Source organism: Marmota monax, unplaced genomic scaffold (genome assembly GCF_021218885.2).
Source record: "Marmota monax isolate L192 unplaced genomic scaffold, Marmota_monax_Labrador192_F-V1.1 WCK01_AAM20220418_F8-fsc00001, whole genome shotgun sequence".
Taxonomy (NCBI): Eukaryota; Metazoa; Chordata; class Mammalia; order Rodentia; family Sciuridae; genus Marmota; species Marmota monax.
Window position 1 is genome coordinate 11505283 of NW_026693777.1, and position 16555 is coordinate 11521837.

At 32.7% G+C, this 16555-nt stretch overlaps 1 protein-coding gene across 3 annotated transcripts in view; it reads right to left on the reverse strand.

Annotated features, from left to right (window-relative positions):
- Mdga2 (MAM domain containing glycosylphosphatidylinositol anchor 2) overlaps nt 1-16555 on the reverse strand; it is a 790036-nt gene that overhangs the window by 239966 nt on the left and 533515 nt on the right. For all 3 annotated transcript variants that reach the window (XR_009228346.1, XR_009228345.1, XM_046461748.2), the window contains exon 6: nt 2717-2986. Coding sequence is in view for 1 of the 3 variants with exons in the window: in XM_046461748.2 (XP_046317704.1) it covers nt 2717-2986 (270 nt within the window). In the remaining 2 variants the exon portion in view is untranslated. The remainder of the gene's footprint in view (nt 1-2716; nt 2987-16555) is intronic.

Here is a 16555-nt window from a genome sequence, read left to right on the forward strand (position 1 = left end):
TTTAAGGCTTTCTTTATTTCAGGTCATTTGTGTCAAAGTTGGAAACTTGTTTGAAGGACACATATGAAAACTGTAGGGAGGGTAAGAAGGAGTAAATCATCAGAGCACAGCACGTATTTGCAATACACTGAATAGGTCCTTTATGGAGGGAGACTAAGCAATATTTTCTGCTATACATCTTGTCAGCTTATCATAGGTTAAATATTGCAAATCATTCTATTGTTTTAATTAGACTCAATGCATCATTTTCCTCTATGAGTTCCTGTCTGAGATAAAATAATGGAGTAAAGAATTCAATGTTGCATCTATGATGCTTAAGGACAGGTGCCACGAAGCTTTACCTTACCTCACCATCATTATAGGGAGATTTAGCAGATTGTTTTCTAGTTTCTTGGAAGAGCAAGTATATTTTGAGAGCAAACAAACAAAAGAACAGAAAATAAACTCTGGTGACTATACAGTTTTTTTCTAATAATTTGGGGTAGAAGGAGGTCAGTATCTGGTTGCTCACTGAAACAAGGCTTAAAAGGAATCACATGGCATTAATACTAATGTTTAAAACAGGAGGTGGGGTACTTGCATTTTTAATCCTTCCTTTACTTTGTATACCATTCCTTGTATTCTTAATTTGCTTAGAGAACTGTGAGCTCTTGAGGGCAGGGATGTGGTCTCTGATCTTTTTAGTACCCTTATGCATCCCTGAGTCCTTAGCATGTGGTAGTTTTCTAGGAGAAACTTGCTGAATAATTGATATAAAGATCATATTATTGATTATAAAATCCTTTAAAGATCTAATTGCCCATCTTAACAGTTCTGAAATGAGAATGCCTCTTACAGTCAACAACCTCTCGGAGCTGCTGCTGACTAGGTGACCAAAGCAGCATGTTATGACTTGAGAGAAAATCTCAAAGATAGTATTTCTCAACAGTTCTGAATTATAAATGCTCCTCATGACATAAAGGATAATACTGCAGAGAAACCATGGTCATCAAGCACTCTGGAATAAAAACTGATTAAAAATTGGGATCCAAGTATGAAGCTTTGGGAAGAATTATCTATTTATTTTGCTTTTATTTATCTTTATATGTATGCCAACGTGTGATACATGGTTTGAAAAAAAATAAACATAAATATTAAAAAGCTCTTTCAATAATACTTCACCTCATAAGAAAGCATTGTGGTACTTTAATTGGCACTGTGTTTCATTTTGAAGTGAGAGATAAAATGATGACACATTTTGAATCATTAAATTTCGTATGGCCTACAATTTTGTGGCAGAGGGTTTGCTAATTATAGTGTTTTGATTTACATGATAATATTTTGAGTAATATATATTTTCATCATATAATATTGCTAATAATTTGGATGATAACAGATAACTGTGGGCACTAAAACTACTACAGTCTTTATTTATAAAATCACATGTTAATACTGATATACTCAGTTATATTTTCCTTCCATTGGAATCTGACATCATGAGTGATTCACATTTGTGTGCTCTAAAGGTCTTCCTGGGCATATGAATTTGGACTTCAGGGGCTTATGACTTCAGGTTCTATCGCCAACCCAGGACCATGCCACATGAAGTTGGACATGAAGAAACAGTCTCTCTGCACACCCTCCTTCCTCTCCTTACAGCCTCCCCAAAAGGATGGAGTAAGAGGTTCTGTATGTGCAGCACTAGGGGGCCCACTGAAGGCAGGTATGGCTATACCTTAGTTTCACTGCTGTTGCTGATAAATGTCCCACATTTTACTTAAATTCCTTGAATAAATGTTGCCTTTTATGTTTCTGACTTTTCCATGTCTTTCCTCAATTTCAACATGTCAAAATCTTACTCAGAAGTATAAATACCATTGGCTATTCCCTAACAACCTCAGGCAGAAATGATTAGAAATTCTTTTTAAATTTTTCTAAACCTTTTGTTCATGCTATATCATATGACAGAGCCATCAATATATTTTATTTTCACCAACAGTAGAATCTTTTGAGTATAGAGTAATATCTTATAGATCTCTGTATCACCTCTCAACATAAAGCACTGTTTGTAATAGGTGTTTACAATATAGAATCTGTGTAACATTGTTTTATGTTCTATGCCATATTTTCATTTCTTTACTTACATCCCCCCCCCTTGCTGAGGTGCTGGAGATTGATGTCAGGGCCTTGCACATATTTTGGCAAGCACTCCATCTGAGCTGCACCTCCAATCTTCACATTTTGGGGATTGGGGTACCCAGGATTGAACCGAAAGGCACTCAAGTGCTGACCCACATTCCCAGCCCTATTTTGTTCAGAGGCAGGGTCTCATGGAGTTGCTCAGGACCTCACTCTTGCTGAGGCTGGCTTTGAACTCGCAATCCTCTTGCCTCAGTCTCCCAAGCCACTGAGGAGACTACAGGTATGTGCCAGTACGCCCAGCCACATTTTAATTATGTATTTCTATTAACAATATTATAAAAACTATTCAATGTATCACTGAAAATGTATGAAAACTACTCAATATAAATATAAAGCATTGTCATTAGCATTTAAGAATTTTTGTTTCTATTTATAATTAGATACTATCTCATTACTTAAAAACAGCATTCTCTGCATGTTACATATATATGCCATATTTGAGGATATAGTTTTATATTAAACGTTTCAATATTTGCTTTCCAATAGCCTGGCTAACCTAAAAATCTATGCTGTAACAGTCTTGAGGCAAACTTACCTCTCACAATGATGTTGGTAGACTTTTTTGCGGGATTCCCCACATTATTATTGGCGATGCAGCTGTAAGTACCAGCATCATCTGAGGTGATTGCGGGGATGGTCAGAGTTCCTCCATTCAAAACAGTCTTTTCAGGCAGAGTCCCAAAGGACCTGACCCAGGTGAGAGAGGGTACAGGTTCTCCTCCTGTTGTAACACACACTAATGTTATGGCCTCTCCAGGATTTACAACTATAGGATCATCCACCAAGAGTTTAATTGACGGAGATGCTAAAAAACATAAACAAAAGAACATGCACCTATTTTAATATGCCACAACTGGAATTCAATAGCATGCTTTATATCTCATCCATCCACTCACACATTAAAATGAAATATTCTCTTATACTAACATCCAACTATATGGCTCAAATTTAAGCAAGATAATTTTGAATTTTAATTAAAGGACATAAACTTATAGAACTGTATTAAAAATTTTGCACCTGGAGTGGGCAATTCAAGTTTATGTTTCCTTTGATTAGTGCTCTTAAATTGGAATCACAATAGTGCTTAAAGTTTTAAAAGAAAATATTTCTTTCTCTTTAAGTGAAGCACTTTTTGCTTTTGTCAATCCCAGTATAGATATTACAGTGGTTTAGAACTTGTACTTTATGATGAAGTTGGTCTATTATCTAGCTTCTGGATCATTCAGAGGTGAAGTTATTAATTCTGATAAATAGAACACAACTCCAGGCATAGATCATCCCAGTCTATTCCCAGGCAGTGGGCCCAATTTTTGTTCTTAAAATAATAACAAAATCATCTAATTCCAATGCAGTCCCATAGTACATTTGTAACCCCAACAATCAGAAAGGTCTAGGCAGTGTGTTCTCATAAGCACGGCTTCAAAACTCAAAAAGAAACAAAGACAGGAGGGCTCAGATAGCCATTAAACCACTCTGCTTCTACTCTAATGTTCAGGTTTTAAAACTCTTCCAGTGAAATTCAGCCCTTTTTAATATCTCATGTTTTAAAAGCACAACCAAAAACACTCATTAAATTGAAAAAAAATCTGTATTACAGCCTTCTCATCAAACTCTCAAAATAAAAGCCACGCAAAAATTATATTCATATATGGCAAATATTTTTGTGCTTACATTGCAGTACAACCCTAAATAATGCATCCTTAAATAAAACCAGGGGGTATAGATTGTACTGATATTTGAGTTTACACATTCAGAAACAGTTTAGTCAAAGTCAGAGCTAAAAAATATGAACTAATTTTAATTAGAAATATTTAAACTGTTCAATAGTTCTACATGATTTTTTTAATATTAACTCCAGTTTAGAGTTGAGTCTTAATATGAGCTTTTGTGGTTCAATATAATCTGTCTTGTTTTAAAAAAGAAAGCCAGAGGAGAACAAGGAAATAATTCCACATTATGGATTCATGAGATAGACACAGAGTGTCTGTTTGACCTTTTTGAACATCATTGTTCCATGCTGGCTCTTGTAACATCATTTTAAATAATATGGGAGTTTTCAAAATATCATAATATTAGCCCTTTAAAGGTGCTGACATTAAGTTATAAAGATTTATGATTAAAAATGACATATAATGTATAGTGAAGATAATGCACAGAAGTCACCACAAATTGACAGACAATAAAATGTTTAAAAGAATTATTTAATGTTAGTAAACTTAAAGAAGATATTATTAATTACATATTCTGAAAATACACTTAATCATGAATATACCATCATGAAAAGATAAAGGAAAGACTTCTTGAGGTAAATAGCATAGTCTTACAAAATTATTTAGTTAAAATATAATTATATTAATTCTAACATTATATCATACTAACAAAGCTTTATTTGTTTAATATCACACTTTAAGAAAATTGAAAGATTAAAGATATTAGTTGTATAATTTTGGACTATAGAAACACATTAAGGTGATATTTAGTCAAGGGATATTTGTCCCCATAATTGTTTTGTGTAAGATGAGTTTTTTTTTAATTTAATAAGAGATTATTTAAAGAAAATAGCTCAAGACATAATATTATATATAGAGAAGATCTCTCTTTTACTTACATTACACTGCAGAGCTGCACTCACAACCTTGTATCTATGTTCTCTGCCAAATCTGGGTTGAAAATGCAGTGCTGTCCAAGGTAGTTTTATTAATGATGACATTTATTTTCTCAGATTTTGTTTGAAATTAAAAATAGTTCTAGCTTACCATAAAATGGCTAACACTTTCAAGAAATTATTAATGTTTGTAAGCACAAATTATAGCTTTAAAACCCAAGAAGTCAAAAGATAAAATCATTCTCAACATTTGTGCTAGCATCTTACTTTACATTCCCCCAAATCAGCCTTTTGAAAATTAAATGTTTTGCTTAAGAATTATTGAAATTTTAACAACCTAAGCTTAAATCATATCCTAGAGGAAAATAAATGACATGGGAAAAATTTTAATGTGGGAAGTTTTTTAATCTGTTATTAACAATATTTAAATATTTATCAAATTGGATGGATCATTTGCTAATTTGGAGGTATATCAAGAGTGATGTAAATGTTCTGAGTCAATTCTTCTTAGAGGTTTCCATGGTCTCCATATTTTCCCTTCTGCATCACACTATAGAATATTACCTAGGCTTCCACTAGAGCTTTCAGTCAGTGTCCTGATTTCCCTATCTGAAGTATGGTGTGATAGTTACATGATAGGAGCACAAACATGGAAGTAAGGTACCTGGTTTCAAGTCTTAACTTTGTCACTTAGTTACTATATGAACTAGGGTGAGTTATTTCACTTCTGAGTGCCTCATTTTCCTATTATTGAAATAGAGAAAATAATTGTAATTATCTTACTGAGGTCATTTAACATGTTTAAAGTGCTTATAGCCATACCTAGAACAAAAGACCCACAAAATAAATTTCTTTCTTTGCTCATTGTTTTAATTACCATCCTCATAGTTCTGCCTAGTGCTTGGTATACAATGGGTGCTTAATAAATATTATTAGGCAAAAGCAATAAATTGAAGCACAAATGAGCAGTATAAAATGTACAATCACTACCAAAACAAAACTATTATGATTATATATGGATGAAATATTTTAAGACCATTTTGACATTTTAGAGGCCCTATACCACATTGTGTAAACCTTTAAATATATAAATTCTTATAGAATAAACACTTAATCACTTATTGATTTCATTTTATAATGTATTTACTTGTAAATTGAAACTGTTTTTATAAGATTTCAACATTTCAGAGGACTTTAAAAGCTCATAGATCTCCCATCATTTGCTTTGTGGGAATATGCTATTGTTTTTGGTGTCCTGAAATTGTTCAATCACCCTGAGAGCATGAACTACTGACTTCCTTTCCTATACTTATGTAGGCATATAGGACATGAAGAAAGATAAAGCTCATTATACTAAATCATGATGTAGCTGAATATATGTATATGTCTATAGCATATACTGATGGACTTACCACATTTTTATATAAGAAGAAACATGAAAATCCTTGAGGATATAAATTCCCTTATTACCATAAAAATAATTGTTCTGAAACAGTTATAGGCTCTAGATGCCCATTGATTCATCCTAGCAACATGTGAGACAGATTATACGTTTAAGTTGATTTTTAAATAATAAACAGGAAAGCTGATATGAGACAAGAGAAACACTGAAAGGAACAGTATTACTATTTGAGATGCTCATCAGACAAAAGCAAAACATAAACTTTATAAGAAATGAAAGAAGACAGGAACAGAACGACCAATGAAACTGCCTACTCATATGTAGAAGCTAAAAAAAAAAGGAAAAACAATTTCATAAAAGTAGAGACTAGGATGAATGAGTAGGGAAGAAGGGTGGCAGAAACAAGTTAGATGATATGAACCAAAACGTAGCCAGATAGAAGGAATAGGGCCAGTGTTCTACAGCAGTGTGATACTGGAGTTCACACCATTATTCATTTTATAAAGAATTAGAAAAATTCACAACTTCCTAGCACACACACACACACACATAAAAAATGATAAATGTTTACAGAATAGCAAATGCTAATTACCCTGATTCTATCATTACATATTGCATATATATATGGACTCATGATATTGTACTTCATGCATATGTATAATTATTATGTGTTAAATATAAAAAAGTGAAAAGCATAAAAAAGTGAAACACATAAACAAAAGAAATCCTTCAAATTACATGAAGTCTTTTTATTACCAAATTGTGGATTATCTTAAACATGATTTATAATTATTGCCAAAACACAGCTCAAATCATATAAAAAGAGTTCCAACTAAACCGCCAATTTATAGACATTATGTATGATATACATAGTGCTTACAAGTGACTATGGTGCCAGTCAGAATTTCAGATTAGTAATTTTCCAGGATTTCATGATGGTAGGCACAGTTACTATAGCAGTTGTCACAGAGATTGACACTTCTCATCAAGAAAGGCATGCAACATTCTAGCATGCTTCCTGTGCTCTGTGCTGGAAACACTAGATAAATACATTGACAGGTAGGTACATGTTTGGATAGTTAGCAAAACAGATGAGAAAAATGGAAAGCAATGATAGATAAGTAGATAGCTATTATTGGTCTTGGGAGGGATGTGATGTGGTAGAAGGACAAGAAAGACAGAGAGAAAAGGGAAGAGTAAGACAGAGCAGAGTAAATAGGTCCATTTTCTTATTTTCCAAAATGCCAAACCCTTAATAGAACTTCAATAACTGAACTGTAGAAAGTATGTTTGAGGAACTATCTCTAAAAAAGGGAGTCCTTTCTGTGTTTCCTTTAGCACCTTTCTTCCTAGCAAAGACAACTTTTCTTAGGCAAAGCAATGGATACGTCAGTGAATCTAAGATAACTGGCCTCTTGGGCTACCTAAAGGTTTGGATTCTCATAAGCAGAGGGGATCTCTGCATCCATTTTTTTCTATGAGGCCACTGAGTAATTCTGGCCAGACAAACAAGGACATAGTATTCTCATGGGAAGACTCCATGGTCCTTGGAAAGAGCCCTCAGCCCCGACATTGGTGAAATGGAAAGCGTAAAGAGGCCAGCTAGAACAGAACATACCAACACAAGAGAACTGACATATCTCCAACAAACAGGTCCATCCAGAGTAAGGCCTCACACTCCAAGCTGTGGTTTGGCATGGCTTCCCTTCTATTTAAACAAAATTGGAACTGCTAATTCACTGAGATAAAACTCAAAGTATGGCCAGTTATCTTGAATTCACTGAAGTATCTATTGCTCACCCTAAGAAAATTTCTCTTTGCTAGGAAGAAAGGTGCTAAAGTAAACACAGGAAGGATTCCGTTTTTCAGAGACATTTCCTCAAATATACTTTCTATTAAGAGGTTAGTATTTTGGAAATAAGAAAATGGACACTACTGAAAGTATGGCATACACTTCTTTCAAGTTTGAGTTTGTTGACTGGGATTCATGCTCATTCCAAATTTTAGTGACCCCGTCTACCATCACATCCTCTGAAGGTATAATGAAAAACTTCATCTGGGTTAACAAAAGTACATTCTGTAGGAGGAGAATACTATTTTAGCAGAAGCCAATGACTTTTGGGGTAGTAGATTTGGTTTGGTTTTTATCACTATGTAACATTATAAAGTATATTGAATATAAACCTCATTTTAAAACTCTGAAAACATAGAGCAATCATCTTTATATTCTCATAGGCTTTTGTGGAGAGTGGTGATAGTGATTTGGAGACCAGTGTCTGAGATTAGTGTCCTTGATGAGTTCATGGCTGTGGAATGCTGGGTGACTGGGAAAGTTTCTGTGCAAAGTTATAGGAAGCCCGGTTGCTATGGCAATGCTTTCTGTGGGGACACTCTGTTGCTAGAGTCTTATCAGCTTTGACCTTGCTCTAGGCATACAGCTCCTGGGAATGAAGGAACTTCCTTGCTAGACAACCACAATGCTTCACCAGTTCCACTGCTTCTGAATCTGCCCACAAATTATTAACTTTAAACAATGGACTTTCTTGAGAGTTTCACAATGCTCCTACCATTGGACATTGCAACTGTAGAAACGTAACTGAGGAAATAGCTGCATACTGTTGCTAACTCTGTAACTTTTGTGAATACAAAAAATAATGCTTGCATAATCTTTAATCTGACTAATGAGACAGATATAATAAAGACTGCTGGTGTAATTCTTTTGACCTGCTTCTCCTTCAGAGGGCAGTGCTCCACTTGATCCCACCTTTATCTTCAAGATCTGCATGTGTAACTCTGTTTTTTTTCCAATCTTCACTAGTTTGGCCGCTTTGATCATGGCAGACTTTGGCATTCTATGGCTTTAGATCTTTTAATTCTAGAAAAGAAGTCTAGCCTTCCAGCCAGACTCTTGGGTTAAATTGTTTTTAACATTTAACTACTGTATAAGCCTACCATTTGCCCTGAGCGAGAATAAAATGTGTTTGAATAGAAGTAATCTAAGAATTGGAAAACCACCTTAATTATAGATAAAATCATAAGGAAGGAGAGAGACAATAAATGAGAATGAATTTAGAGGGTAAATGTTCAGTACAGAGAATATTTGCTTAGTTTAAATCCCCACTAGATAGGTCCTGACTCAGAAGTTCTTCCAAGCGTAAATCATTGGTTTATTGTAAAAGATGAGGGAGAGATGGGGAAGGGAAGAATGACAGAAAGGGTACTAATGAGTGGGTTACCACTGTGGGAAACCAGGCTCTTTGTAGATGGGTGCCCTCTGCAAGGCCAAGTAGAATACACCTCAGACCTCTCCCTCTGAGGAGCAGCGAGACTGGCTGGGGTGTTTACTAACAACTGTCTCTGGGTGGCCCTTAACTTCCCATGTTCACACTTTGGCTACATCCTAAGATCTAGGAGTATACTGAACATGAAGTCTGTCCAGAGAAACTGTAGTAAACTTCAGGACAGGCTAAGAAGAAAAGGCATAACCCTAGGGGTATTGCATGATATTGTTTCCATGTGAATTCAATGATCAATATTTGGCTACCTATAGATCACAATAAAGGGATAAGGAAAGAAAGAACAAGGAAAGAGACAACTTTATCAACCAGGAGTGAAAATGAAAAGAACAATATCATGATACATATTGAAGAGAAAGAATAATAAACTAACTTTCTGCTTTTGTTCTATGAGCCTCCATTTTCAAAACCGCATACCATATATAGATGTAAACAATACAAGCCCAGCTTGTATCTAGAGGAACATGTGTAAACCACGCTTATTGATTCAAAAAAATAGGAAAAAATTCTTCTTGGAAGACTAGTCATTTTACTGAGGTAAAGATATCACTGTATTTTCACTGAAATCCATTTTATGCTATTTATGCAGCAGCAAATTTTTCACAAAATAAAAATGAGAGAATTTATTAAAAGTTGATTTGAAAACTCAAAATAACCTACTGATTTATGTGGGGTTATTATTTAAATACTATCATTCACATTGATTAATTCTCATGAAACCCAAGAATGATATCATACTGGGAAATTCTTTTTAAAATGATGCTTCAGGATATGGCAATATTTAAAATAATATTCATAAATAGTTTTAATGCAGAAGTGAAACTTTGCTACAAATATTGAAGACAACATGCTTTTTTTCATTATTTTAATGTTTACAGAATGCATACTTGTGGAATATATTAAGATGGCACAGTACATTCCTTCATGGAAAATCTCATGAAAGTGTCCAGGAAAGACCCAGTTCATATGCCCATGGATCTCAAACCAGAGAAACTCTAGATAGGTTTTTTGTTTTGGTTTGGTTTTAGCTAGTACAGTATTTGCTTTTGATATCATTATTATTATCATCATTAGTGAATGCATGATTTCAGGCCTTGCTTTTTTTCTACCTAGTAAAATATACAAATTTTTATTGAATAAGCATCTACTATGTATCAGGCCCCATGATATGCACTTATGATATATCAATGAATAAAACAACCAAAAAAGTTCCTGCACTCAGAATCTTATAAACTGACAGCAAGTCAGCCCTCTCCTCATGATTCCCATTGTCCCTAGTTATTCACATGTAGATATCACCTGCCTCTACTCTGAAATCACATAGATTTATGATCATTGACTTAAATGTTTATATCATTAGAGCACAGAAAGTAAAGGAAGTTACCAGGAGGTATATTTGTCAGTCAAATGAGATTTTACAAATTGAAGAAATGACACATTTGGATCCAATCATTGACAAGATAAATGGAAAAATAGAAATGTGTTCTAAGGTGAGGAAAAGTCAAGCAAAAAGATAATCACAGTCAATAAGCTATGCTAATATTTGTCATACTAATCCTAACAGACTGAAAGGTCTTCATAAGTGCTATAAAGATAAGATGAAGATGAACTTTAGCATCACACATCTCACCCTCCTCTAGTCCCTCACTATTCTGCAAAAGAAAAGGTCTTGACAGATATGGTCTCACCCACACTTACAAGAAATGGAGCATTCATTTATTGCTCCAGAATCCCAGATGGCCACCACTCATGGAGAGATAATCCAAGTCAAATTTTCCCAACTAAGAAATCTGTGGTACATACAATATTCTTGGTCTTCACAGAAGATAACAAGAATTTTAGGAGTAGTTCTGGGTTGTGAAGATGCCTTCATCAGTAGGTTAGGAGAGAATAAATGTGCTACTTCTCTGTTGCCTGAAATTCTCTTCAGGTGCTTATCCATTTAGTAAACTAGTCATCAAGTAATTTATCATGTTCAGATATTAATATCAATTCTTCACACAAATTTCTAAGTTTTGTTTAGGCATATTGATTTTTTACCTTCTTTTCTATAAACATAGTTCATTAGAATACCTACCTTTACACTGTAAAATATTTAGGAATGGGACAATAGGGTGAAAAAAGCTAATATTTTTATTTTAAAAAATTTTTCTTAGTTACACATGGACACAATATCTTTATTTTGTTTATTTATTTTTATGTGGTGCTGAGGATCAAACCAAGGGCCTCACATGTGCAAGGTGAGCATTATTCCACTGAGCCATATACATAGCACTATTCTTATTTTTTTGTATCACCAGGATCAAGAAAAAAATCTGACAAAGAATTAGGTGCTCAATAAAGTCTTATTGAATAAAAGAACATTGAATTTTAAAATTAGAGAACAGAAATTTCACCTATGCCTCACTATTCATCAGAAATCTTAAACAGAAAACAATTTGAAGGAAAACAAAAATAATGTGAAAGAATGTGACATAGGATTCAGTGTTTATGTTATTTATTGAAAAATACTAGTTATAAAGACCTACCAGTTCTTTCATATTCACCCATTTAACTTACCTTTATTTTATATTATTAACAAGAATATTGACAAAGAAATCCTCTAGCAAAATTTTGTACACTACTCACAAATATATTATTTCTTTTACTTCTTTGTTTAGCTATATTATTATTATTATTATTATTATTATTATTACTTCTACTACTATATGGGGGGATACTGGGAATACTATTATATGGGGGGAGAATACCAGGATACCGGGGCACTAGACCACTGAGCCACATCCCCAGCTCTATTTTGTATTTTACATACAGACAGGGTCTCACTGAGTTGCTGGGATTACAGGCATGTGCCACCATGCCCAATCTGAATATTATTATTTAAAAAGTTAATTAAAAAAATTATGTCTCTAAAAGCAAAATAAAGGGTAGATGGATTTTTTAAAGAAGAGAATCAGTATGTAGATAATTCAGTGCAGATTTACAAAGCAGTAAAGATTTAAAGCTCTTTTGTAAGAGAACTTAAACCATAGAACAGAACAGATAAATACATTACCTCTAAGGTATTTGGTGTTGATTTTGCAGCTATATTCTTTATTATTTTTAACTATGTACACTATGAAAAGTTATTCTCATATTGGTTAAAAGATTTTGTCTAACACAGAGATCAATCTTTCTTTTTTTAAAATCTATTCTGGGAACAATTTATTTCAGAGTTATGTTTTGAATGCCTTTATGATTCTCTAACTTCATTTTATCATAATTTTGGCTGAGGTTTGCTCATAACTAATATTAGAGAATAGTGCTAATAGATGTCTCCTGAGCCTCTGTTTTCCCTCTTGCCAATGAGAGAATTCTGTTAGATAATTTCTAAAGGACTTCCTAACAGCAAATTTCTACCATGATCAGGAAAACACCTGGGCATACAGCCTTACCTTATTACATATCTGTGCTCAGGTTACTCAAATGTCTAAATTGGGCCCATGATACACAAAAGATTAAGAATTACATCAGGAGCTTAATTAGCCCAATCAATGATAGTAATATAACAAATTGTAAACAGAGGAATGTATGTGATGTTTTAATTTAGGAAAAAATGTTAAATCAAGATATATTTATTGTCAGCTATAAACCAAGCTTTGTTATAGGCATTGGGGTATTAGAACAAAACAAACAAAAATTCTGTCCTGGTGAAGTCTGCAAATAGAAGGAGACAATTACAGCCCATAATATGTGTGAGGCACCCTTCAAAAAAGCTCTATATCTATTAACCCATTTAACTATATGGGGTAGGTATTATTATTACTTTACCTTACTTATCACCAAACTCAACATCAGTTTAGAAGCAGTTTATATAATTTTCCCAAAGTAAAATAACAGTGAATGATGGAACTGGGATTCTCATCTAGGCAGTACAGCTTGTGATGGATATGAAGTATTGTAGATAAACCCTTGAATGAAAAACTAAAGCTGATTATTTCCAAGTTTAATTAAATGCTTGCCGATATTTATGCCAGAAAAACTAGCACTGCCTCTCTAAAAGGAAGAATAATACAAACACCATCTACTTTATTCTAGATTATTGGGCAGTGTAAAAATGAACTTGTTTCCAAGTCAGAATTTCAGAAACACTGACCATCTAGAAGTAAAATGGATTTGTGATTCACTTAAGTCCTAATTCCAAAGCCTAAATACTGAAGCTGAAATCTTCAATACGGGAAAGAAACTATTAATTATTAACAGATTAAAGAAACAATCCACAGAATGAAATAAAATAAGGAATTAATAATAAATAATAATAAAATAAGGAATTAATATTGAAAATACATAAGGGTCTCAAACACTTTAATAGCAAGAAAACAAATAAACCAGTTTTTAAAAATGGACAAAGAACCTGAATATACATTTCTCAAAAGGGAATATGTTGCTTAAGGGATTTGAAATTTCAGTTAGAAAGGAGTAACAAGTTCAAGATAACTATTTTATATCATTGTGATCATCGTTAACTATATTCTTAAAAACTACTGAGAGTAGAAATAAAGTATTCTTACCACAAAATAATAACTATGTTAAGCAATATGTATGCTAATTATTTAAATTCAGTCATTCCACATTGTATATATACTTCAAAAATTAATATTGTACATGCTTAATGTAGTTTTATCTACCAGTTAAAATAATTAAAAAAAACATAGACAACAACCAAAAATAAGCAAGTGAGATTATATAAAATTAAATTGCTTCTTAATAACTAAAGAAACAATTCCCAGATTGAAAAGGCAACCAATGGAATACGAGAGAATATTTGTAAGTCAAATATCCAATTAAGAGTTAATCTTCAAAACATATAAAGAACTACAACTCAACAGAAAAACAAATTAATAATCTGATCTTGAAAATGGGCCAAAGACTTGAATAGGTATTTCTCCAAAGAAGACAAATGAATGGCTAACATGTATATGAAAAAAAAAAAAAAAACATTCAATGTTATCAATCATCACAGAAATGCAATTCAAAAAACCACAATTAAAATATCAACTCATACCTCTCAGGATGGTTAGTATTTTTTTAATAAAATAATGTGAGTAAGGATGTGTAGGAATTGGAAGATTTGCACATTGTTCAGAGTGCAAAATGGTACAGCTTCAATGGGAAATAATGGAGGTTCCTCAAAAAATTAAAAGTAGGACCATCACATAACCCAGCAGGCCCACTTGTCAAACTGAGTATTTATATAAAAGAACAGAAATTAAGATATCCAAGATACTAGTCCCCCTAAATAAACTGCAACACCATAGTCATGAAGCAGAAAACCAAAGTATATATCAACAGATGAATGGATAAAGAAAATGAGAGATACACACATTATGGAATGATATTAAGCCTTCGGAAGATAGGAAATTCTACAACATGTGTTAGGTAATTGTCTTAGTAGGTTCAATTCTATTCTCCTAAAATGCAGACAATAGGTACTATTAAAAGAACAAGAAGGCAAGGTTATGATCAACAGATTCCTAAATATACTTATATACACATACATTACACAGTGTTCCTATCATATGTGACATTAAATTAAATAAGCCATTCACAGAAAGACAAATAATGTTGATTCCACTTCCAAAAAGTATTTAAGATAGTCAAATTCATAGGGTCAAAGTGTGGAATCATTGCTGACAGGCCTGGTATAGAGCAAAATGGAGAAATACTACTAATCAATGGACATAAAGTTACAGTCAAGCAAGATGATCGAACTCTACCAATCTGCTGTACAACTTTGTAACTAAAGTCAACAATAATGTATAATATACTTAAAACTTTATTAAGAGTATTGATTTTATATTGAGTTCTAGCCACAAAAGTGAAATGAAATATTATTTAAAAATTAAATAATTTTAATTTATTGTTTAATATATTTATTATTTAATTATATTTACTTTTAAACATTAAAATATTATTTGAAAGTCATATTTTTAAAAATAAGCACATATACTAAACAGATGGATTTTATTTCAATTTGTGTGTTAGAGTCATTTTCATGAACTGAATTGCAAAGTCATAAGATTCTGCTTTACGATAGACAACATGAAAATTTTAAACCATTGACCTTATTGTAGATGTTTCTAAAGTATCAGGTTGATTTCCTATAAATACTAATTGCTGCTTCATATTGTTTTTACTCATGTAATTCAATAAGAGTCAACTCAAGGCTATCTAATTAATTACATTCCTTGGGATTTCAGACAGGTAATATTTAAATATATTGTTACCATGTTCTTGATGTGCTCTTATATGATAATAGGGATTTTAATGAGATATTACTTTAATATACATATGTAGAGGAAGTAAACAAGCTGCACAAAATGGAATGTTACTTAAGGGAAAATTAAAAGGTAATAAAATCTTTTTAACACTATTTTTAATGAATGATGGAACACTGAGTCTTTTAAATTTTATCTCCTCTATAAACATAACTTACTTGTATAGACTATCCTGTCAATATTTTATTTCTCAAAGCTACTGGAAATATAGTTCTCCCATTCTAATTCTGGAAATTTTTATGTAGGTTTTGGTAAAACAACATTTCCCTATTTATCTGATCAATTATTTGCTGAAATATATTTTCAGAGCAAATAGTATTTGTTTTTGTTATAGATTTTTTTTTAAGTTCTTTCTGTTTATTTTTTTTCCCTAGTTAACTCTCTGGCGACTCAGAAGTCAGATCCATACCACATATCCTTCAACTCTGGATAAGTATACGTGTAATGGTGCATTTCTAAACCTGTATCATATTTAACTTTGATTATTAAACATTCAGTGTTTAGCATGCATACTGCTGCATATTCACTGAGTTTTTAAGTCTCTTAAAATGCAGTATCATATCTGCACATTTCATAGCATCATAATTCCATATGAATATCATATCATATTGCTTTTTATTGTTGTTGTTTTATTGTAGTTAATTATTGGTCCACATTATTTGTGTTGTCAGAGGGTATTCCAAACTAAAAAAAAAAAAAAAAAACATTACAGTGTATCATCAGACTGAGCTAAACATAAAACTGAAAGAAAATA